General features: G+C 47.7%; 2 protein-coding genes across 2 annotated transcripts in view; one reads left to right on the forward strand and one right to left on the reverse strand.

Moving 5' to 3' along the window:
- Positions 1-23,996, reverse strand: part of kis (chromodomain helicase DNA binding protein kismet) — a 49,301-nt gene that overhangs the window by 13,982 nt on the left and 11,323 nt on the right. The window contains exons 3-12 of the mRNA XM_033379434.1: positions 21,390-23,064; positions 14,732-21,305; positions 14,482-14,665; positions 12,406-12,493; positions 12,048-12,186; positions 10,488-10,785; positions 10,223-10,312; positions 8,210-8,416; positions 6,360-7,410; positions 4,621-5,079 (exon numbers count right to left, since the gene is read on the reverse strand). Of these exons, the coding sequence (XP_033235325.1) occupies positions 4,621-5,079; positions 6,360-7,410; positions 8,210-8,416; positions 10,223-10,312; positions 10,488-10,785; positions 12,048-12,186; positions 12,406-12,493; positions 14,482-14,665; positions 14,732-21,305; positions 21,390-23,064 (10,765 nt within the window). The remainder of the gene's footprint in view (positions 1-4,620; positions 5,080-6,359; positions 7,411-8,209; positions 8,417-10,222; positions 10,313-10,487; positions 10,786-12,047; positions 12,187-12,405; positions 12,494-14,481; positions 14,666-14,731; positions 21,306-21,389; positions 23,065-23,996) is intronic.
- On the forward strand, positions 12,752-14,366 carry LOC4817960 (uncharacterized). Its single transcript, XM_001357430.4, has 2 exons — positions 12,752-13,484; positions 13,537-14,366. Exons 1-2 carry the CDS (start codon positions 12,881-12,883, stop codon positions 14,283-14,285), a joined length of 1,353 nt encoding a protein of 450 aa, XP_001357466.3. The 5' UTR covers positions 12,752-12,880; the 3' UTR covers positions 14,286-14,366.

The raw sequence follows: 23,996 nt of genomic DNA on the forward strand, positions 1-23,996 counted from the left end.
AGCGAAAGAGCGAGCATAAGAGAAGAAGGTGGATAGAATGGGGGATGGGATGGGAATGGGGAAGGGGCACGGGAACGGAGCGACGGCTGCGTCTGATGTTCGGTAATGACGGGAGTGGGGAGGGGGAAGGGAGACGCAGGACAACACTCAGCGGAAAAAGGGATAAAATGAAATAATAACCGAACAGAGAGAATCAGGCAAAAAGGCGAATCCATGAAAATGGATTAAGAGCCGCAGGTACAATGGGTGTGTGTGTGCCAGAAGAATGGTGACTGTTCTTGGAATTATTCCGCTTAACTTGTCCATATATGACAAGAGTGTATGTATGTTTGACTGCCCCTTCGATTATTGGCATTTTGCAATTGTTTAATTAATTCGACCTTTGGCCAATCTACATGCACACGAATCTCTGTCTCTTTCAGAGAAAGAGTGTGAGAAACTCAAGCGAAAGATGGAAACATGACTAAAGTGCGATAAGCACGTAGTCAGAGCAAAAAAAAAAAAACGAAACGAAACGAAACGAGATTATTAATCAATCCGTAAGATAAAGATATACAGATACACACATTTGTATGCATAAGTATATTTGTATATCCACCACCATCACCACACAATCGATGCAATGGCGACACATCTTCAGCAAATGCACTTACTCACACTGACACATACACATGCATGCATGATCAGCGATGGCAGCGCGAGGGAGAGGTCTGATGCACGGTTCTCTATCGTAAATTTGACTAAAGCGTAACACACAAACTAAATCGGAAAGAGAGAGAAACAGAAAAGAGGCAGCATCAGCAGGTAGACACACGTATTGATGGACTGACTGACAGACTGACGACTGACCATGCGGCACAGTGGGTACTGATGCTGAGGCAACGGCGACTTTTCCCAATGTTTTACGACTGACAGGTGTGAAAGAAGTGAAAAATGCGCTGACGCAGCAGCTGCATTCAAACGAGATGATGCGACGACAGCAACACGTGATGCGCACGCGCACAGTGGAACAAAATGGGCAACATACGTGCGGGATCAAGAAAATTGTATATTTCCAAAAATGGACTAACAAGGAGACATTTTTCTAGGAAAGAAATGATTTGGGATAACAATATACTCATGTATAGGAATTATCGAAAAATGGCATTGGTGGAATAACATTTTACTACAGGAATCCCAATGACGACTTTTGACCAAAGTCAACTAACAGTTTTCCATATTCCACATTTTAGGTATTTATATATCCAACCTGTACCACTGTGCACAGCAGCAGCAACGCCAAATGCTAATAAAATAATAAATCGAATGGCAGCAACAGCGACAGAGACAGCGCAGCAACAGCGCTGCAGCGTCAGCGGTCAGCAACAAAAGCATCCAAGCAAATCGAAGGTGGGCTCGGCTGGGTTTCCAGCCAAAGATTGGCACAAAAAAGAATAGCGCAAAGCCATGCACACACACTTAAGCATACAGAGCAAGAGAGCGAGAGAGAAAGAGATCTATGCCTGTGTTCTAAATACACGTTGCAAATGCAAAAAGGAATCAGAAAAAATGCTTTTAAGCTGCGGCTGCAGTGTGAGAAGGAAGAAAGGCCTCTTGCGAATAAAAATAAAAATAAGCATAACGAAACGAAAGCCAAGCAACGACGAGTGGAAGGGAGATGAAGATGGGAGCTCAAATGAGCACAATTAGGCTGCTTTATCGAAACGCCTGCGGCTGGGGGCATGCAGAACAGGAACTGAACAGAAACAGAAACCGAAACGGAGACAGAAACAGGAACAGGTCACCGTCACCACACACACACACACACGCAGACAGCCAGAGCCAAGTCACATATTCCGCTCAATAATTCAGTTCGTGAGAGCAAAAGAGAGTAGCACAGCCTCATCCGCTGCTTTTGGGTGGGCGCACACGAAAAAAAAATTAAACATTGGATAAATCCAGAAAATGTAAAATTACACTCACACACCGAGAGAGTGAGAGAGAGAGACACTCGCATGGAAAACTAATACACATACAGGGGCAGGCGGTGGCGGTGGCGGCGGTAAGTACAGCCAAGCCAAACGTGTAGCGTAGCTAGGCGGCAGGCAGCAGAAACCACCCGACCCGATATCGAATACTCAACGACCAGACGTCGTCGTCCACCAACGCCGCCGCAACAATCATCGTCACCAAAGAAGAACTTCACTCGTCAATACAACAACAGGAACAACAACAGCATAGCAAAGCAAGAATAAGAGCAGCACGAAAGGAATGCTGGTTTCGGGTGCCGAAGCTTTAGATACCCTATACATCCTTTCTCTGATGTGGTCATTCGATGTTTTTGTAAACTTCGCTGACTAATAGGGGAACTAACATTTTTAATGATTGCCTGGATTATCTTTGTTTTTCAGATGATATTTTCTCCGCTAACTTGACCAACTGAGATATTTTTTCCCTGCTTTGTCAACATCTGGTCAACTATACCCTATACTCCCTCAAGGGTATACCAAGAGCTGGCTTTTTCTCTTCTTGCTGCTGGCTGCGACTGCTCTTCTTCTTTTCCTACTCTTAGTGCTGTTGTTCTTGGTTTTGTTGTAGGCCTGATTGATGGCTCGCTGGCTTTGCCTTTTGATAATGGCGGCAGCTTCGGCGCCGTCGTCGCAGTCGTCGTGGTTGCCCATCGTGTCGGCTGCTCTCGACTACAGTGGTAAGCCGTCGCGTCAGGTTGTACAATTGACTTCGCGCTCATAATTTGACCCAAGCCTTTCGGCCAATATATGGTGGGCTCCACTGTTTGGTGGCAGTTGCTAGCCCCAAAAGGAAACGAAAGCAACGGTTTGTACAACACAACACAACTAGGCACTAGCGGAGGGTTGGATGGGCTGGGCTGGGTTGACGATGACGCGGGGGTGGGGTAGGGTGTTTCGCTGTGTGCAAAGTGGTTTGACATTTTCTCCGCTTTGGCTGCTCATTCGCGAAGCATCTGCTGGTTGGGCAGGAGAGAGATGGGGGTGGGGTGCAAAGGAGAGCAGCGACTGACTCCCGAGCATAATCTGAGCATCGGTCGTGTGCAGCATTTCGGGTTCACATTTCGAGTGTATGTATTTCTTTTATTTTGCATAAATTAAGCATAAGTGTATTTTCACTCTCCCTCTGCCCTCTGCTGCTGCTTTTACTCTACCTCTGCTTTTGGTGGCCTTCCTACCCGAAGTCATTCGAGGCTTCGGCTTTTGTCATCGTTCAGTTCAATTTTGTTTGTACATTCGGCAAGAGACACGAACACACAGAAACAGAGAGGCATTCATAGACGGTGGTGACAGACCGCCGGCAGCGCCAGCACCACCCACACCTCACACCTCCCTTCAGCACATTACACCTCAGAGGAGGTGGCGTTAACGGGTGGTGCGGTTGTGTGGGTGTCAAATTTACTTTTTATTTAGTCAGATTCACACTGTTTCCCAGCCTTTGTTTTTCACTAAAAAGATTTTTCGATTATCTGAAGTGTGGGTGGGTGGATTTGTGTATCGAGTGGGGAGCAGAAACAGAACAGAAAATCATTTAAATTTGATTAATCGAATTATCGACTAATTTGCAACGCTAATTTGAAATGATTAGTAACTTTGATGCTCTCTTTGGGATAATAGTCACAATACTAACAAGATAGTACAAAATTCCTTCACTTGTTTTGTTAATAAGGAACTTTGAATATACTAATCTTAGTATGTTATTGTCTTTCAATATATCATTATCGGAATATTAGAACGCAGCAAAAACTTGTTCACTTGGACTAATCGATGAATTTAATTAATTAGTCTTTCTATAATCGAATAATCCCAAATATGGGATCGATTTATTTTCGAAGTTTGTTTGGATCTTATTATTAATGTGTTCATATCTGAACAAATCTGAAGTTCAACAATCAATTTGTGATAACCGTTGATAAATCGATCAATATTTCGATAAAGGATTGTCATTTCACTTCTACAGCTCTAGACCTAGAACTTCACCTAGAGACTGCCCCCTAAAATAAGTCTTTTAAGGTTTATCAAGTCTAAATTAATATCTATTTATGTGTTAAAATTCATTGATAAGTCTCCACATATGGATATGGAGACATTTCCCCATAGAATTATAGCTTGATTTGTTCCAAGTTGATTCGATCTAAATAGTAAATTTCCTTGAAATGTTCTTAAGCTAGATATGTTCGAAATACAGTATAAAATATATATGGGAATGTAATCATGTTAGTAACCAATCAAAGCGTTAGATCTATCGATACTTCGATGATTCATGCAGGTTAGTATTCAATTAGTACAAGTGGTGTTATGGGTTATGTTAGATAGGAACGACGACATTTGTTGTGTGACGTGACGTGATGTTTGGTTTTGTGTCAGTGTGTGGGCTACAGTCTTCCATCGGGGCGGGGGCGGGGGCTGGGAGGGGTAGGTTAACAGTTAAAGGACTGTTCATTGTCTATTACACCCCTCGTAATAGTATCAGAGAGGGAGTGGAGTGTTCTTGGTCATTGAGTGGGTGAGTAGGGGGTTGATTGGTTGGGCAAAGGGGTGGATTGAATGCATTTTGGGGTTATATTGTGTATAATAAATATAGTATAATGTGTGGTACTCATCACTAGCGTACATTGTTCATGCTGACGAGGTACATGGCCAGCTTATTGATATCCAAATTGGCCAACTGGCTGACATCGGTGGTGTTGAGGATGCTCAACATTAGGCTGATATCGGCGGCGGTGGGCATCGCCGGCACCGTCGATCCGCTGCCCTGCTGTCCCATTCCATGGCCGCTGCCCGTCGGCCCCGATCCGCCCGCTGAGCCGCCAGCGGCTGCGGCTGCTGCAGCGGCCGCTGCTGCCGATGTGCTGGGGCCCTGCGATTGCATCAGTGCCTGCAGACTGCGTCCATTCGGATCGAGCTGCTGTTGCAGCTGGCTGTTCGACCCACTGCCGATGCCACTCGAATTGGAGCCACCGACGGAGGAGCCGGCGTTGCCACTACCGCCCTGCATTTGCATTTGCATGGACTGAAGGGTGGGCGTTGTGGGAACCGATAGCGGTGGCGTTGACGAGACCAATGCCTGTAGCTGTGGGGCAGAGGGACAGACACAGAGAGAGAGAGAGAGAGAGGTTGGGGTTTTTGTGGTAAGAACTCATTTAACAACAAGAACAAGAATCATGAGAGTCAAAGATGAAGGAGAGATGAAAAATTAGAGAATTCTGGATGATATGTTATGGGTTTTTTTTTTGTTTTTTTCTGTTTTTTTTGGTTTAGCCAATGAATTGATGTCGGATAAGGGATGGATAATGGACTGATGCATCCTTCAGGATAAATACATCTTCCAGCTGGTACATAGTTTTGTTAATCAGCTGTTGGCTGTTTCAATGTTTCTTTAGTTTTGAGATTACGGATTCGGTTCTTGGTTCTCGATTTCAGTTGGGTTTCAGTCTTCCGTCTTCAGTCTGGGCTGTCTTTCGTCTGTTCTGTTCTGTTCCGTTCTGTTCTACTATTAAACTACGGTGTACGGTTCGCAAAAACTAAGCTACGGGCCAACAGCTAAGCAACAAAACTACGTACGTTTCAACACTGGACACTACGACAAAAATAATGATTCAACAAATAAGGGTAGGGTGAAAAACAAACAGAAAACAAAAGAAAAAGTGACTAAAAGGTGTTCTTATTGTGTGTTAGGAGAGGAAATTTTTGTGAAAGAATAATCGTGAGCCAAATCATTCTTACGATTTTACAAATTTTTTCATCTTTATTGCAACATTTTGAACGGACTGCGTTTTGGAACTATGTATAAGAATATTACTGAAGTCAACGTTCAAATATCTTAAAACCAACGAAATATTTTGGTAAATTCGATAGTCTTCCGATAGTCTTTTTATCGATATAACTTCGATAGAATTGCTTTGATACAATTTACCCATGATTCGAATACGAATACGAACTTATTGACTTCTTTCAGAACCAACAGGAAAATAAGTGCGAAATTCACAAAACAATGATGTGCACATATGTTATTCATAAATATGAAGATCCTCTAAAGAATTACTTCTTATTTGATCCACAAATATATTCCATTTGTTTCCAAAACGCACTGTATTCATTGTAAAATGTACATTTAAAGCCAAATAGTATACAGAAATTTCATTTGTAAGCCCTGACCCAAACATAAATAGTTTATTGCTGGCTTGGTTCGAGCCGAAGATTCGTTGAAAGATTAGAGGACAGAGGTGACAAAATTAACGTGAATTATGTGAATATAAATGAACGAAATGAGGGAATAATAGACGTGGATTGGTGATAGAGATGATAGGGTTTTGGTTGTGATCGAAGGAGTAACATTTTGGAGGGACTAACCTTGGCCTTCTGCTGCTGCTTGAGCTCTTCCTTCTTGTAGTTGCGCTGGTAAGCGGTAATGACGCGTCGGAGGCGCGTGTTCAGATCCTGCATCGATGGCCACATAGTTGTGGCATCCTCGACAGCGGCCACTGTCGGTGGATAACTACCGGCGACACTCTCCTCCTCGTCCAGGCCTAAATTTGAGTTGGAGTTAGCATTTTCGGTGTTTGAATTGTTGGCCGTCGCCGCTGCAGACGCCGAGTTGGTTGTGGTTGTGGTGGTGGTGTTGGATGATGGATTGGTTATGGAAGTAGTAGTAGTAGTAGTGGTGGTGGTGGTGATATTTGTGGTAGCGTTAGTGCATGATTCGGGTGAGCCGGCAGCATCGGCCAGAGCAATGGCAGCGGCATCCTCGGCGGCGCCTCCAGCAGCAGCTGTCGTAGAAGCCTCCTCGCCATTGTTTTTCTTTTGGTTTTTCTTTGTCTTAGTTTCCATTTCAGTGTCCAATGCGCTGGTTACCTCTCCAGAGTCGACAGTCATCGCTTCGACCCCACTCGCGGCAGCATCTCCTCCTGCCTCAACCGAGCTGGAGTCAGCCTCAGGCGTTGAGGAGGATGAGGATTTGGTGCCGCCCGGGGTGGAGCTGGAAGCTCCGACTGCCTCACCAGATGGCACCTCGCTCTTAGCTTTGTCTTTTGTGCTTTTCGTTTCTTGATCTTGGTCTGCCGATTCTGGGAGTGCTTCAGCTGGCTGCTGATCGGCGGTCGCCTCGACGGCGCTGCCATTGCCCTCAGTCGGGGCAGACGACGACGATTCCAGGTCGCTGCTGGCATTAGCATTAGCATTCGCTTTAGCTTTAGCTTTGGTGGCCGCTTCGGTGCCGTTTCCATCGCCGCTGCTGCTTGTGCTGCTGATGGTCTTACCCGACGAACTGGGACGCTCCGGATCGAGCGAGTCCTTGTTGTCGCCACCGGTCAACTTTGTGGAGTCCGAATCTTTGGTCGTTGTTGTCCCATCATCGTCCACCTCGTCGCCGTCATCGTGCTTAGAATTTGCATCGTCTTCGATTCTGTTCAAGAAACCAACCATAGACAAGATTAATAAAATATCTAAAAGATTGAACATAGGAATATACGAGTATATGCTACATATAAGAGACTTGGCTTTTGGGTCAGGGTAACGGTAAAGGAGCACATGCCACATAAAGATTTGCTTAAAAACTGAGAGAAATTTCAAGAGACACACACGCGCACACCACACATTCAGTGAACGGCAATGGATGGCTTCAATGAGACAATGCGTCAATGAGTGTGTGCCCGTGAGTGAGACCAGAGTAATGGAAAGCTCATGTTTAGTGTGACCATGCTGTGCTAACTTTAATTCAATATCCTTCCTGGACAACAATTACAATACAGTTCTTAAATAGTTGAACCATTTTTGGCAACTTTTATGAATTCTTATCTCAAATCCTATCTCAAAAATATTCAATATCAGACCCCACCCATCTCTCTTGTTTACTGGATTTACTCTTAAATTTAGATGTTTAGAATCACTGATCTTCATAAAACCAATCCCCAAAACTGAAGCATTCAGCAATTTAAGGAATTAAGATATGTATTTTTAATGAATTATGCCTTTGTGTGTGAGTAGTATTTGTGGGAATGGTTTCGAATGACTTAAGCATTTTCTTTGGATCCTTTATCCTTCTCTCCTTGACATCTGGCCAGAGTCTGAGCATGTTATATGGGGGATTATCTCTAGTTTTAGTACAGTATGTGGCTTATGCGGGGGATTACTTAATGGTATTTATGGATGGTGCTATGCTAACTACTTTTGTTTTTATGTTTGGTTTTTTTTTGAGCACTTACATCGGCAAATTCGTGACGGCCAAGTCGTCACCGGCACCGGCGCCCACATGGGTGACAAAGCACAGATTGGGATCGGCGCGCATTTGACGATACATTTCACAGCCATGCTTGTAGGTTCCGACCAATAGACTCTTATCACAACAAATGGGATTCCACCATGAGGATGGCACTTGATCTGGCGTTGGCGGCGGGCGAATGGGGAGCTCGCTACATGATTCATTCGTACGATAGACATTCGATTGCGTTCGATAAACGTTTCGATTCAAATGTGTGTTTGATACGATACGACAGTGGAGGGAAGGAGAGCGTAAGATTTGAGAAATGCGCAAAAAGAAATGCGGTTTTTTAGTAAATTTTCAATTATTTTTGGTTAAATAATTTTTTGTTTTTGTTTTTTTGTTTGTATGATAAATAAAACGAAAAATAAAATCAAAAAGATAAATACAAATGATAAAAATAAAAAAAATAAATAGAATGTAATAAAAAATAATAATTTTGTTAATAGCCAATTTGCACTACAGATTTTTACCACTACAAAATGCGAATAAAATTCAATACGAAAGCAAAACTCAAAACGGTTTTCCAAGAATTCATTCTCCCTTATTTTTCAACATTTTTTTCGTTGCCATTTTTGTGGAATTTGGAATTTTGTTGCAAGTACAAAAATATACAAATTTAATTATTTTTATAAAATGTAAAAAATCTCATTTTGTAAAATTTTTTAATTTTTTTTTTTTTATTTTTTGTAAATGAGGAGGACTGCACGACTGTACGAGGAGTATATGAGAAAGAGAGACAGAGAGGGAGTAGTAGCGTGGATATCCCTATTCGCCTGCTTGGATGGAGGAGCGAGCGTGTTGCGATGCGTGCGTGCGTGCGAGAGAGCGAACGATAGGCGATCGGTTTATGGCGGTTTCGGGGGATATTACCTTTCCATATGGAGTGCCAGCTGCTGCTTGGCTTTCGTACTGCTGCAGTTTTGACGGTAGTATCGTATCGTACGGTTATGTACGGATATTCATAATGAGATCAATTAAATATTTTTCGGTTGGTTAAACAAATTCGAGTTGACGAGCAATAAAAAACACACACACACAAAAACACAGCGATAGGAAGTAGTTAACGACGAATATGCCGAAGATTAGTTGGCAAAATGTGTGTGAAAATTGTGAATATATTGAACAGTGTATAAATCGGTTATGTACATTGTTAAATGGAGAAACAGATTATTGCATAGGTGGATATCGTTTATAAGTAGTTATCGGAAAGCAATATCGATAAAAGATCGAATTAAAATTCTGCTTTTAGAATGGTTTTATTTCCAATTAGTTTTAGTATTTTAGTGCTTTGTGACAAGTACAATTATCGATAAAAAGTGGTTCCATCGATAGAACAAAAGCGTTTGCAGATAACCGATTTGAATAAAGAATGTGTAAAGTGTTGAATATTTTCATATAAGGAGTATATGTGTCACATAACCGATCAGTACTGTACTTAAAATAAATGTGTGTGTTAGACATGAGAGAGAGTTGTGTGAGAATGTATGTTTACATTTAATTTGTTAGCATTAATGGACAAGCGAGAGCGAGCGACCAAACATACATTGACAGAGAGAGAGTGATAGAGAGAGCAATTACAGTTAAAGAGACGACTAGAGTGAGAGTTTAAGATAGATCAATAGTCAGGGCTGTAATTGGCTGGAACTTGAATGCAATTGAGGGAACCATAACTGGTTCCACAATTTCATATAACTAGCTCATCAGCTGATTGAAAAGTTCAAGCGAATTAATTTACGAGAAATTTGATAATAAAACAGTTGACAAATTGGCATTTTTAGTATATAAATAGAAAAACAAATTCGCTATACAAATACAAATAATAAGATTCAATAAAAATTAATTAATTATGTAACACGCTCCAGCAATCAGTCAGTCAATCAATCAATCAACAACAAACAAGATGTATGATGAAAGCTGAGAGGAGAGCGAGTTTCGATTAAAGCGGAAGTCCTACCTGATCGGAGTGTTATCCTTGATCTGTTGAACGAATTCACCAATCACCTCGTGCTGTATATAGTAGAGCATTCGTACGCGCAGCAGAACCCTGTGAAGGACAACATTGAATAAACAAAAGACAAAACGCAAATTGACGAGAAAGAAAGGTAAAAGAGAAAGCAGAGAGGAGAATACGGGTATAGAGTGTTAGTAAAGGTCTGTTTTTGTTGTTCCGAGCGAGGGGTGGTGTTAAATGCACAAATTCGATTCCACACGTGACTCACTTATTGGCGTGTCTGCCCAAATGCTTCTTATAGGCGCCCTCGAGGTAGGCATCCGCATCGTACTTCTCCTTCTTGCTCCAGTGATTCGGATCATGGATGCTCATGGGAGTGGCAACCGCTGCGGCCACGGCGCTGGCACTGACTCCTCCACCGCCGAGTCCATCCTTGTCTCCACTTCCATCCAGAGCACTCGACTTGTGGGCGGGGGTCGTGTTGCCACTGTTGCTCCCCGAGGCAGTGCCCGGTGCCGGGGTTGAGCTGCCAGTCGACTCCTTATTTGACTTTCCACCATTGCGTCCTGTAAGGCAACAATTTGTATGGATAATGTTAGGGTATGTTTCTTAGGATCCTTGGAGCTGTCCTCAGTCGTTTGGCATTCGCCTGAGGGCAACTCGATTGTTGTGCAATTAATGAATGCAATGCGATCTTCGCTGAACATCTCAATGAATATATGTATCTGCTTGAGATAGGTATATATACAATGGATTTGGTTTTCTATGCTTAATGTTGGTTACAAAAAACAATAAAGTGATCTTCGCTCAAACGAAGTTAGGTTTGTCTTTGCAAAGGTCTGTTAATGATCGATGATTTTGTTATATTAATATGAGCTTATTTTTTCAGAACAGAACTAACAATTTTCTAGAGAGTACATTTAACAATTGGTTACACGGTGATTGATCATTCCCAAGATTCATTTGTAGTTCTATTATATTTCCTATCATCCTAATGATGAACACCTTTGAATATGAAACGACTGTCACCAAGCCGAGGCCAGTTACGGCAGCGAGCGGCACTGGCGCATGACGCGGTTCCCTATAAAAGTTTTGGAATCCTATACGACCAAAATGGTTTCGAATAGCTCTCAAAATGAGGCTGTATTTCCCATAACATTTTCTCTTAACCTTTGCAAAGATAAATCAATAAGTAATAAACGTACATTAAAAATACGAATTAATGGTATGAATGATTAATAATTACATGTATCTTACGATATAAATATTAGTTATTGAATATATTTACATATGTACAAAACAATACAAGATTCAAATATAGTAAAAGGCATACAATTGCATGGCAACAAAACATACACACACTTTTTTTGGTCAGTCAGTCGTCGAGTAAAGGTCGTTAGGAGTACAAAAACTCAAAGTGAGTCCTGGTCTAAGTCGAGAGATTTTGTTTTGAAGCGTGAGTTATACGAGTACAAAAGAAGGGCACCACAGGAGAGCCAGGAAGTAGAAGGAGGGCTGTAGTGCACAGACCCAAAACATCAAAGCGCACACACTACACAAAAATGGAGGATCCCTTGTGGACTTATATTAGAGCTTTCAAAGAAGATTGAAGAAGTGTTTCAGAAGTTTATACAAAATAGTTAGGTAGGTCGTCCAAAGAGCCCCATGGAATATATAGAAGACAGAGTGTGTAGGAAGTTTTTGTACAGTTATTTGATGCTTTCTGTTGTGTTTTTTTGTAGGCTTTCGTTTGAATAACTCTCTACGTCCGTGCAGCAGTTGGGAGTGTGCGTGAATGTATCTTTTACCATACCTTTGGCGTTCCTACCTCGTGGCACCAAATTGTGTAGGCCACTATGATCCCTGCTGATTTTCTGCACCTCTCCATCCTCCGTAGGCGTAATGAGATCCCAGATGAATGTCTTGATCTTCTCGTCCCCCTTGTACACCTGCAGGCAGTAGAGGAGCTGTAAGGGGAATGGGAAAACATAGGTTACTTATGAAATGCTGAGAAATGTATTCTGATGTTTGATGTTCGGTTTGGCTTCTTTCAGCGGGTTGAGAAGTTGTGTTTTTACTCAGCGAAAACCTAAAGTTCTCTCAATATTAGCATAGCTTGGTCATCATTAAGTTTTGTCGTCCGTAAATGATATAAATGATTTGGTCCTGTGGTCTGTAATACTTACGATTATGCGGGCACAATCCTCAACATCAATATCGCGCCAGCCGCGCTTGAATTGTCCCAATTCCAAAAGTTCTGACCAGCGGCCCCAACTGCAAAAAGATCGCACACAAAATTAGTCTTTGAATTTTGAAAGAATATACATTAACAAAGTTTTGTCTGTAACGATAGGATGCTTAAGTGATAGGATTCCTTAGACTGATAAACAGATTGTATATTTCTTAGATTTTCACAATCGATACACGATTTTCCTGTGCATTGGACAGGTGAGAATGCAACAATGTGTAACGATCGAACACTTTACCCGTCTATTATTTGTCACTTATCTTTCCCCTTAACAATCTAGTTATCCTACATATTCATGTATAGTTTTCTGAAATGCTACAAAACCATATCATAGTCATATTACAGAAAAATTAAATCTTTTATCCATCTTTCTTCACTAATATTAAGTAAACCAAACCAATACCAACACCAAGATGAGTACGTCGGGGCATAGTTTGAAGACGACGACACCGTCGATGATGTTGAGCCGCAAGTCCGATATCAAGTCGCGTCTCAGCCACAAGTCTGGGACTAACCAGCAGGACTATGTGGCGCCGCAGGACTTGGACATTACGGCCATTACGTATAAATTCTATTTGGAGGAATACCGCAGCTATACGCCCGAGGAGCGTGTCGCACGATTGGCCACCTTCGATGCCATGGAAATGCTGCAGACCATCGAGCAAATACACAACGATGTGGCAACCATGAAGCTCGAGAATTACATTATGGTCGAGTTTCTGGAGAAGAATGATCCAAAGCTATTGATTGGCCTGCGACAGCGTCGCACTTCGATAATGAAACGCTTGCAGAACAAGCAGCGAACATCGTTGCATGGCAGTCAGATGATGAGCAGCCGGAAGTCGAGTTCCAAGCGTTCTATACCCGTCTCCACATCCCATCTGGCGTCCATGTTACCCGCAGGCGTCGATAGACGGCGTGGCGTGGAATACAAACTGAATTACAAGGCCAAGGCAGAGATGGCCGAGAAAAGGGCAGCCGAATTGGAGAAGCGTGTGGTGGACATCGAAAGGAATGGTAAGAATTGATGTTCCTTTCCTTTAAATGCCCTTCAATGTGTTCCCTTTAGCCATGCTGGAGGTTAAGCAGCTGCGTGCCAAGATCGAAGAGCTGCGGGCTCGCAGCGAGGAGACCATGGAGACGGAGAACAACTTCATGTTGCACTTTCTGCGCGACGAGAACGATCTGGCCTTCCTGGAGTCGGCCACAGAGCGACAAATCGAGCGAAAGCTGCGCAAATTCACCAGCAATTGGTTCAAGAACGCCCGAGCTCTGCTTGGGACCATGAAGCTAACGATTGTCTCGCTGCAGGAGACCTGCCAGCAGCATCGTGCTGATCTCATCACCAAATCGGATCTAAGTGGAATCCTCACGGCCGTCGACTTTGAGAAACTGATCATCAAGCGCACGGAGCTGATCAATCAGCTGGAGGAGAAGAACATCCACATGGCGGGTCTCAAGGGCGTCACCGGGAAGACCTCCCTGGCGATGACCGAGGAGAAGCAGGCCATGATGAACCTAGAGTCCGAGATGCGTACGGTTCTCAATCGCACCGAGGAGGTATCTCGAGCCATTTCCAAACTGGAAAAGGAAGTGGCCATCGTCCAGCTGCACAACGAGAAGGACTCGGTGACCCTCGACGAGTTGCGCGCCCAACTGCAGGAGTACGAGGCGCCCAGTGTCAGCGAGTATATCGAACGCAAGGAGGAGGCTCTCGTTCTCGAGAAGGAGGAGAAAATGCTCCATCGCAAGATCTACATCCTGAACATGAAGCTTAACAATCTTATTCGTCGCCGTATGCGCATCTCTGAATTTTAAAGCTCTTTGATCTCTGATCTGGAGATATATTTCTGTTTAAAACACAAATTAATATCATTTGATTGAGTTAATGCATAAGAAGAAGCCGTTTTCATTCTTAAAGGTTGCAGGATATCCTGTGATATTAGGCTGATTTCTATCCTAGAATCCTCTCATTGCAGATCTTTCTTTTTATGGTAAAAAAAAACCAACTTACCCAAAGGAAAGCAGACCCTTTTCCACCTTGAAGCATTCGGATTTGGCCCAATTTCCATACTGAATCTCCTCCAAACCCAAGGCGGCCAAGGCATCACGCTCACGTGGTAGGTACTCCTCATGGCCCTTCTCTCTTTTGTCCCTGCCGCGATCGCGCTTCTCCTTGCGGCGTCGCGAACGTAGACCTGAATAGGGAAAACATTATAGGTATCATGAATACTATTTGGTGGCTAGTGCGATGATTTTCTTACCTATTCCTCCCTCTTCATCGCTGTTTTCATTCGACGAATCCTCGGAATTGAGTTCCATTACATCCTCATGACCATAGCGTTTGATCTGAGTGCGTCGTCGCGGCTCAGAGAGTACCAGATCTTCGGTTTCATCGCGTTCGCAGGCATCGGGGTCTATGTCCACTTTCTTGGCCCATTTGGTCCAAAAGTCGGGATCATCGATGGTGATGTCCGATCGATTGCCGGAGGCGGCAAAGGAGGCCTTCGAGAAGGTGGAACCCTTCTCCGATTCCATGGTAATGACCTGAGTGCGTCGCTTTAGGATCGAATCGATATCCTCCTCACAGAACTTATCCCCTGCATTGTCGTCGTCCATGACGGCCCCATAGGCACCTTTTTTGAGGAGATCTTCGATCTCCTTCTTGGACAACTGCTTGTTGTTGCCATCCTTGGAGCCCTGGGTGTTCATCGACTGGAGGACGGCCTTGTCGAGTCCGAGCTTCATCGAGGCCTTGTCGAACATCTCCCGCTCGTAGGTGTTCCTGCAGAGCAGTCGATAGATCTTCACCATTTTGCGCTGCCCGATACGATGGCATCGGGCCTGGGCCTGCAGATCATTCTGGGGATTCCAGTCCGAATCGTAGATGATCACCGTATCGGCCGCCGTCAGATTGATACCCAATCCGCCCGCCTTCGTGCAGAGCAGAAAGACAAAGCGATCGGAGCCGGGCTTCGAGTAGCGATCGATGGCCTCCTGTCGGAGATTGCCGCGAATGCGTCCATCGATCCGCTCAAAGGGATACTTCCGGTAGACAAGATAATCCTCTAGAATGTCCAAGCAGCGGACCATCTGACTGAAGATCAGCACACGATGGCCATTGGCCTTCAGTTTGGGCAGGAGTTTGTCAATCAACACCATTTTTCCCGCCGAGAGAATCAAATTCTTGTAATAGGATTCGGGATCTTCGCCATGTTGCGACTTGAAATCGTACTGAATCTGCTCCTCGGCTCCATTGAGCAGATACGGATGGATGCAGCACTTGCGCAGCTCCATCATGGTGTTCATCAGATTGGGTATATTGGCCGATGTAGTGCCCTTCTTCAGGAAACTAAAGTTCTGTTCGAGTATGCCGCGATAGTACTTCTTCTGGATATTCGTGAGCTCCACCTCGATGATGGTCTCTTCTTTGGGCGCCAGTGATTTCTCCACGTCATCTTTGAGACGCCGCAACATCATGGGTTTCAGCAGTGCCTGCAGTTTGTTCACCTCCTCCTCATTTCGGAGGTTTCCGAATTCCGTCATGAACTCCTCCTGAGAGGAGAACTGCGCGGGTTCTAGGAAATTCAACAGAGAAAACAATTCGCTAATGTTGTTCTGGAGTGGCGTGCCGGACAGTAGGACCCTATGCTCGAGATTCAGCTGTCGCAATCCCTCGAGGAGTTTACAATTGCGATTCTTCAATCGATGCGCCTCATCAATCACACACAGACGCCAATTGAACTGCTTGAGGTCCATATAGTCTGTGACAATCATCTCAAAGGTGGTTATAAGTACATTAAACTTAATGGGTTCCTTCAGCACCTTTCCGCTGTCTGTTTTGTAGTAGAACTCGTAGTCCTGTATCATCTGTTTGCTGGTCACCGAACCGTGATACACCACAATGTTCATGTCCGTCCAGCCCTCAAACTCTCGCTGCCAATTGGGTATCGTCGAAAGGGGGGCTATGACCAGAAAAGGTCCTCTTATTCCAAACTCATAAACCGAATGGACAAAGGTCAAGCTCTGTATGGTCTTGCCGAGACCCATTTCATCGGCCAGTATGCAGTTGTGGGTGTTGAACCAGGAGAACTTTAACCAATTGAGACCCTCCAGCTGGTAGGGACGCAGACTGTTGCCCCCCTTGTAGATGGGCGTCTTCTCCAGCTTCTTCCACTGCTCTGGAGGCGGACGCTTGCGGCTCTTCCACTCGCAACGTAATGGGGTCTTATTGAAACGCAGATACTGCTCGATTTTGTCATTGTCTACGTCTTCCTCGAGCTCCCAGGTGCAGTCCTCGTAGGGCAGGGACTTCCACTTGACGAGATAATGCTTTGTGGTTTCGCCACTGTTCTCGTCCGTATGCACGGACATGTCGAGTACGCGATCGACTTCGGTGAAGTCCTGATTGAAGGGCTCCTCTTCGATGTTCTCGAAGATGTTCACCTGCTGTGACTGTTTCTGTTGGAAGCGACGTATCTTGGCGGCCACACGGCGATCGCCCTTGAGGAGCTCCTCCTCGGTGCGCCACTCGCAGTGGAGGTAACTGAAATTGCGATATTTCACAAAATATTCCTCAACATCAATGTAAACGGGTTCGGGTTTGTTCTCCTTGTCCTTCGTATCCCCATCTTCATTGGTCGATTCTTTCTTTTCGGTATCCTCACCCTCTTTGGGGGCGGCGGCGGATTCCTTTTCTGCGCTTTCCTTCTCCGGGGCAGCCTTTGTTTCTTCTGTTCCCTCTGGCTTTGGGGAGGAAGGACTCTTGACGCTTGTCTTGGCGTCCACAGTTTCCTCTTCTGTTGCGGCTGCTGCTGGCTTTGGGGACTTTGGCGAGTCACCTGCATTTTCTTCCACATCCATTTTGTCCGAGGTCTCCGATTCCTTGGCCTCATCCTCATTCTCCGTCTCCGATTCCTTCTCCTCTTCCTCGGGAGCCACAGTGGCGGCCTCTTCTTCATCAGTCTTGGCGGCTTCTTCATCTTCTGCCTCGGATTTTGTTTCCTCTGGTGATTTGACAGCTGTCGTTTCAGTCGTTTCATCAACTTCCATTTTCTCTTCATCGGATTTCTCCGAGGATTCTTCTTCGGATTTCTCTGTTTCTTCTTTTTCTAGAGGTTCCTCTTTGGTGTCGTCGACTTCCATTTCAGAGGACTCCGTTTCGGGTTTTGGTTTCTTTTCCTCAAGTTTGCTTTCCGCATCCTTTGATTCTGCTTCGGTTTCTACCTCTGTTTTGGGTTTATCTTCAGTTTCTTTATCCTTTTCTTTAGAATCTTCACTGTCTGCCGCTTTGTCCTCCACTTTTGGCTCTGGCGTCTTCTCTTTGGGCACCTCTGGGATTAGCTCACGTTTGCCCATGCGCATGGCCAGCACCAATTGCACCACCATGCTATCCTCATCTCCCGTGTTGATGTACACGTAATTGGGCTTCGAGGACATGGCAGCGGATGCCGATTCGCCCGAGCTCTGACGCTCCTTCTCCGCTGCAGCGGCGGCTGCTGCCGAGGTGCTGGAACTGGCCTCCAGTTGGCTGCTCTCGTCCATCGCCAGGGAAGGCTTCTCGCCCTCGCCCGCAGAGTTGCCGGCCTCACCCTCGGCGCCAGATTGCGGCTCTGCCTTCTCCACATCGCTACCGGCATTCGAGTTGGCGGCATTTGCCGCGGCCGATGATTTCTTGTCCTTTTTGACGGGCGACGCCACCAGCAGAGAGTTCTCGTCATCGGAGAAGCGTAGCATCACATCATCGACGTACTTCTTTCGTTGTGTGTTCCTCGAAGAGCGGCGTTTGTTCGAGTCCAGCTCCGAGTCGGGCGGTGGCGATGGCGGGGGCGTGCGATCCATGGTATCGTCTTCGCCATCGGATTCGGGAACAATCCTTCCGCGATTCCTACGCTTCTTGAGGGCCTTGGCCGAGAGGGAGCCGCGATTGCGTCGTGCACTGCCTCCATCCTCGGAGTTTGCATTGCGACGACTCCTCGCGGTGGATCGCTTGCGATCCCTGCGACTGGGCGTGGAGGCAGCATCTCCTGCGGAATCTGGCACCGAATCCACAGTCTCGTCTCCCGCCTCAGGATCCTTTTCGTCTTCGTTTGCGCTGCGTGGGATCTTCGACACGGGAATGTCATCATAGTCGGGCGATTCGCCATCGACTCCTGTCCCAACTCCGCCTCCGGACGTGGGTTCCGCTTCGCCATCGGCGTCGCCAGATCCAGACTTGGGGACCAGCGGTTTGTTATCCTCCACTTCGCTGCCGTCTCCTGGCGGTTCGATGCCCTCCTCGCCGTACTGCTTGCGGCGCTTCCCGACACTTCCACGTTTGCGTCCGGGGCCTGGGGAGTCTGTGGAATTGGGGTCCATGGGATCACGGGTTTTCTTCACCTTGGCCGTCCTGTCGCGTGGCGGCTTGTTCGGGTCCTTGGGGGTGCGAGGCTTGCGCGGCTTCTTCTTTTTGCCGCTGCCATCGGTGGAGGTGTCCAGCTCGTTGGCCGAGTGCACGTCCTGCGACAGATCGCCCATGCCCTCGCTGTACTCGACCATCCCCACGACACTCGTGTCACCCGCTCCCTGGGTCACACAGTCCTCGGACACTGGCAGCTGTGTGGTGGGAATGGCAGCGTTGGCTGCCGCCACCACAACATTCCCGCTGATATCCATCAGATCCTGCTGGCTGCCCGCCTGTCCCGCTTTCTCGCCCTTTTTGGCCCGCGGTTTCCTTGGTTTATTCGCACCCTTGCGACCCCTGCCCGTGGTCGATGACACTTGGGGAGACTCGACCATCTGCTGATTGAGCAAAGGATTTGATCCTCCCATGTAGGGTGGCATGCTCTGGAAGAGCACACACTGTGGCCCACCCGCACACTGTTCTGCCATCTCGTGCTGCTGGAGGAGATTCAAGCGCTCCTGCAGGCGCATCAGCTTTTCCTGATGGTTCGGCTCGTGGCCGGGGGGCATGCAATAGAGTTCCTGGATCTGCTGTTGCAGTGCCGCGATCTCCTGTTGATGCAGCATCGGATAGGGAGGATACATGCCCGCTCCTGCTGCATATGGTGGCAGCATTGGGGGCATAACCTGCGCAGCCGCTGGATCATAGCCCGGAGCCAAAGGATGCAATGGCATACCCATCGGAGGAATGGCTGGCGGGGGTGCCGGTCCCGTCAGTGCTGGGGTAGCGCTATCCGTGGACATAGCTGTTGCCGGCTGAGATTTCTCTTCGGACATTTCCTCTCCGGATTTCGGGTCCTCTGAGAGGGAGGTCGAGAGATCTCCTCCCAAGGGCTGGCTCAATGTTGTCTGTTCGAGCTCCTCTGTGGTCTTGTCCAGGAGATCATCTTGCCCCACCACTGGCAGTAGCTCTGTGGATGCTGCTCCCATGGAAGCTATATCCTGCGTCTTGGACATGCTCGTCTCATCTTGTGGCAGTTCCGTTTCAGTTACGGAGGCGGCACCTGTGCCTGTGCTGCCACTCAGTCCCCCCTCGCTTTCGCTTTGATTCTTCTCGAATTCCGTGTTTGATGACTGCGAATTGCTGTCCAGCAGGGCAGCCGCTGCAGAGGCAGCATTCGAGGCCACCACAGCCACAGCCGCACTCGACGAGGACATGGAATTCTGATCGAACAGGCCCCCCACATCCACACCACCCACGGCATGCTGTGTAGAGTGCTCTGAAGTCGCGCCATGTGAGTTCGTATCTCTGTCCATTAGGAGCTGCTGCTGGTTGTTGCTGTTAATGCTGCTCTGCGAATTGCTGTCGTGCACGGACGTTGGCTGATTGTTCACGATGCTGTTGGTGCTGCTGTTGCTGCTGCTGTTGTTGCTGTCGTTCGCGGCCACGGCCAACGTTGAGGAATCATTCGAGTTTGCAGTCTCATTCAGTATGCTGCTCAAATGATGAGATGGTGTCGTGGGTGCCTGCTGGTGTTGGACTTGTACTTGCTGGGGCGTCTGCTGTTGCTGTTGTGGTGTTTGTTGCTGGTGCTGTTGCATCTGTTGTGGTATTGGGGAGCTCACATGTGCCGGCGACATTATCTGCTGCTGTGCCTGAGCCTGTGCCTGTGCCTGCGCCTGTGGCTGTACTACCGAGGTCGATGCCGCCGCCTGACTACTGGCATCACCCAATATATTGGCAAACGGATCAAACTGTTGCTGTTGCTGCTGCGCCTGCGCCTGTACCTGCACCTGCGATTGACCGTAAGTCGGCAGATGCTGTTGCTGCTGCTGTTGGTGATGTGGCGACTGTTGGTGTATGGGCGATTGATGTTGCAACTGGTGATGCGGCGATGTCAATGTTGGTTGCGGAGGTCCTGCTGCAGCTGCCTCCATATTCGGCTGTTGCATCAAATGATGCATACTGGGTAGGCTTTGCTGGTGCAAAGGCGAGGACATGGCCGAGATTTGGGGCTGTTGCTGCTGTTGGTTGCTGCTGCTGCTTCCTCCAGAGCTGCCACCGCCTCCTCCCACTATATCGTTGATGGAATGCTGCAGTTGGTCATTGAGCGATTGCTGTTGCTGCTGCTGTTGTTGTTGTTGCTGCTGCTGTTGTTGTTGCTGCTGCTGCTGTTGGTGCTGCTGCTGCACTTGTTGTTGCTGCTGTTGTTGTGTTGTTGCCACTGGCGGTTGCGGCTGTGCCGCCACTGGTGGCACAACCACTTGTTGCTGCTGCGTTGGCTGTGGTTGCTGCTGCTGCTGGCCCATTGCCTGACCATACATGCTCAATTGTTGCTGGTGATGCTGCTGCTGGGCTGCCTGCAACATTGCCGCCGCCGCAGCCGCCTGCTGCTGTTGCTGCTGCGCAGCGGGTGGTGGGGCCTGCTGTTGCTGCTGCTGCTGCTGTTGTACCTGCTGCTGCTGTGCCGCCGCCTGTGCCTGTTGCGCCGCCTGCTGCTGTGCCGCCGCCTGCTGCTGGGCCGCCGCTTGTGCCTGCGCCTGTTGCTGCTGCTGCTGCATGGCCGCCATATGCTGGGGGCCACCCCATTGCTGGTGATGCTGCTGCTGCTGTGGTGACGGCGAAGCCGGCATCCTGGGACCCACAACGGCACTCCTGTACGCCGAAGGGTAGTCCATCGGTGGCAGGCCATGCGCCTGGGTGGGCATCACCATTTGTTCGAGTGCCTGGAGAGTGTTCACTGGTGCAGGGACCACTCCGACACTGGGCGGCACGCCCACTCCTACGCCCACGCTGGGCGGCACCTTGGAACTGGCTCCCGTGCTCCCACCGACCGGTGGCTGCGGCCTGGGCGATGGCAGACCGACCATTCCCTGTATGCTGTGCTGGCTGGGCTGTGTGTTCACCTGCTGCTGCTGGGCGTTCACCTGTTGCTGCTGCTGTTGTCCCTGACTGCTCTGTGGCGGTGGCTTCGCTGGCGACACGCCCACGGGTCGCGGCGACATCTGTGGATGCGGTGACATGGTGGGCGGACGCGGCGACATCTGTGGCGAGAGTTGCGGGAACGGCGCCCTATACTGAGGCGAGGAGTTGAGCTGTGCCGCCGCCTGCTGATGCTTGCTCGAAGACATGTACGGAGGCGCAGCCTGCTGCTGCTGTTGTTGCTGCTGGGGGTTCACCTGTTGCTGCTGCTGCTGGTGGTGACTCCCATAGCTGGGCGGCATTCCCATGTGTGGCGGCGGCAGACCGGCTCCTGGGATCTGTTGCTGCTGCTGCATCAGACCCACATGATTCGGCTGCTGCTGTTGTTGCGCCTGCTGCTGCTGCGATTGGAGCTGCTGCTGCTGGTGGGCCCCCAATTGTTGCGCTGCCTGCTGCTGCTGCGCGGTCAAATGGTGGCCCGGTGGCGCTGCGCTCGGCACATGCTGGCCATAGGCCGAGGCCTGATCGAGTCCCGCATGTCCGTAGCCCACATGCTGTGGAGCACCCCGTCCCGGCTGATGCTGCATCGGACTGCCGTATGGACTGTGGGCGTAGGCCTGCGGTGCGGCCGGTTGTCCCGCTTGAAGGGCACTAGTTGGTGCGCCACTCACGCCCACTCCCACGCCGGGATAGAGCGGATGCTGACCAGGGACCTGCGGATAGTGCTGCGGCAGTCGAGCCTGCTGCTGGCTCTGCTGCTGCTGCTGTTGTTGCTGCTGCTGCTGTTGCTGCTGTGGCGTGGGCGGTTGCTGTTGTTGCTGTTGCTGCTGGGGCGCCAGACTCCCGTAGCCCGTCATCATGCTCTGCTGGGCTCCGTACGGAGCCAGTTTCTGCTGCTCCTGCTGTCCGTACGCGGGCATATGTTGGCGGTAGGCGCTGGCATTGCTCTGACGCTGCTGCTGCGCCGGTGGAGCTGCCTGCGGATGTCCATATGCCCCCAGGCCGGCTCCTGGATACGCTGCCGCCTGTCCCGGTACCGAGGGGGCTGCTCCCCATCCACTTAGATCACCCATTCCGACTCCAACGCCCATGCTCGCCGCATGCTGGTCGGCGGCCCCCAGCCCGTACAGATTCTCCGCCGTTGGCTGGTACGATGGATATTGTGGCTGCTGCTGAAGCGGATGTGGAGCTCTGTGGCGCGGCGGATAACCTCCCGGTGGGCCCATTGCCCGAGGATTTGCCGCTGCGGCGGCTGCTGCGGCGGCGGCCGCATCGTAACGGTAATAGGGATCTCTATAAAGAAGGAAAGACCGAAAAAAGGACAGTGAATTAGAGATAGGTTAACCATAGGATATAGAGGTTGTTCTAGCCTTAACTAATTTCATAACCAAGTCCTTCTGTTTGCTTATCAATTTCTTTGCAGAATACCCTTCAACCATTTATAAAAATATTTATAATATATAATTCTATACGGAATTCTGTCTGTCCGTCAGACCATGTTGTTTGTCGCCTTGTTCTCAGAGACGATAAGAGGAACCTAACACAATTTTATGTGCAGTAGTCTGTGATATCACACTGAATCAAGTTTTATTCCATAATCAAAGAGTATGGCCGATCTGGTATAGATCGGAGAATTATTAGTTAGTATGACCCTTCCAAACGCTATTTCCCCCTTTTTCTCCATCTCTTCCCCACACTCTTCCCCGCCCATTGTGCACCTCTGCCGATATATAACGGCTGGCATTGGTGTGAGAAGAGAGAAATAGACAGAAACAGATAAAATATTTGAAAATTCTAATCAATTCTAGTCACTAGGTGGGAGGAGGATAACAGAAGTGCAAGAATTATCATTAGAATATGTGTTATAGTGGTCTTGGTTCCTCTTTTTCTGTCTACGTTTTTCCCCTTACTCATGGCAAGAGTGAGAGAGATCGCTGTCTGCGCTGTCCGCCGAAGGATGAAACAATCCCAAACATCTTAAAAAGAGAAGCTGGCTTATTTTTACAGATAAATAGAAAATGAAAACTTCCAAAATAGAAGCAGAACACATTTCATTTACTCAAAAACAAAGACTATAACGCACGACACTTTCTTTCGGTAATTGCATAATCTTTGTTAAAATCCTTAACCATTATCTGATCAAAATGTGATACGAATTCTATATGAATATGTATGTTTTTATTGGCGGCAAAATATGGAATGAATCTTTAAATATAAAGACTCCT

This window comes from Drosophila pseudoobscura, chromosome 4 (genome assembly GCF_009870125.1).
Source record: "Drosophila pseudoobscura strain MV-25-SWS-2005 chromosome 4, UCI_Dpse_MV25, whole genome shotgun sequence".
NCBI classification, from domain to species: Eukaryota; Metazoa; Arthropoda; class Insecta; order Diptera; family Drosophilidae; genus Drosophila; species Drosophila pseudoobscura.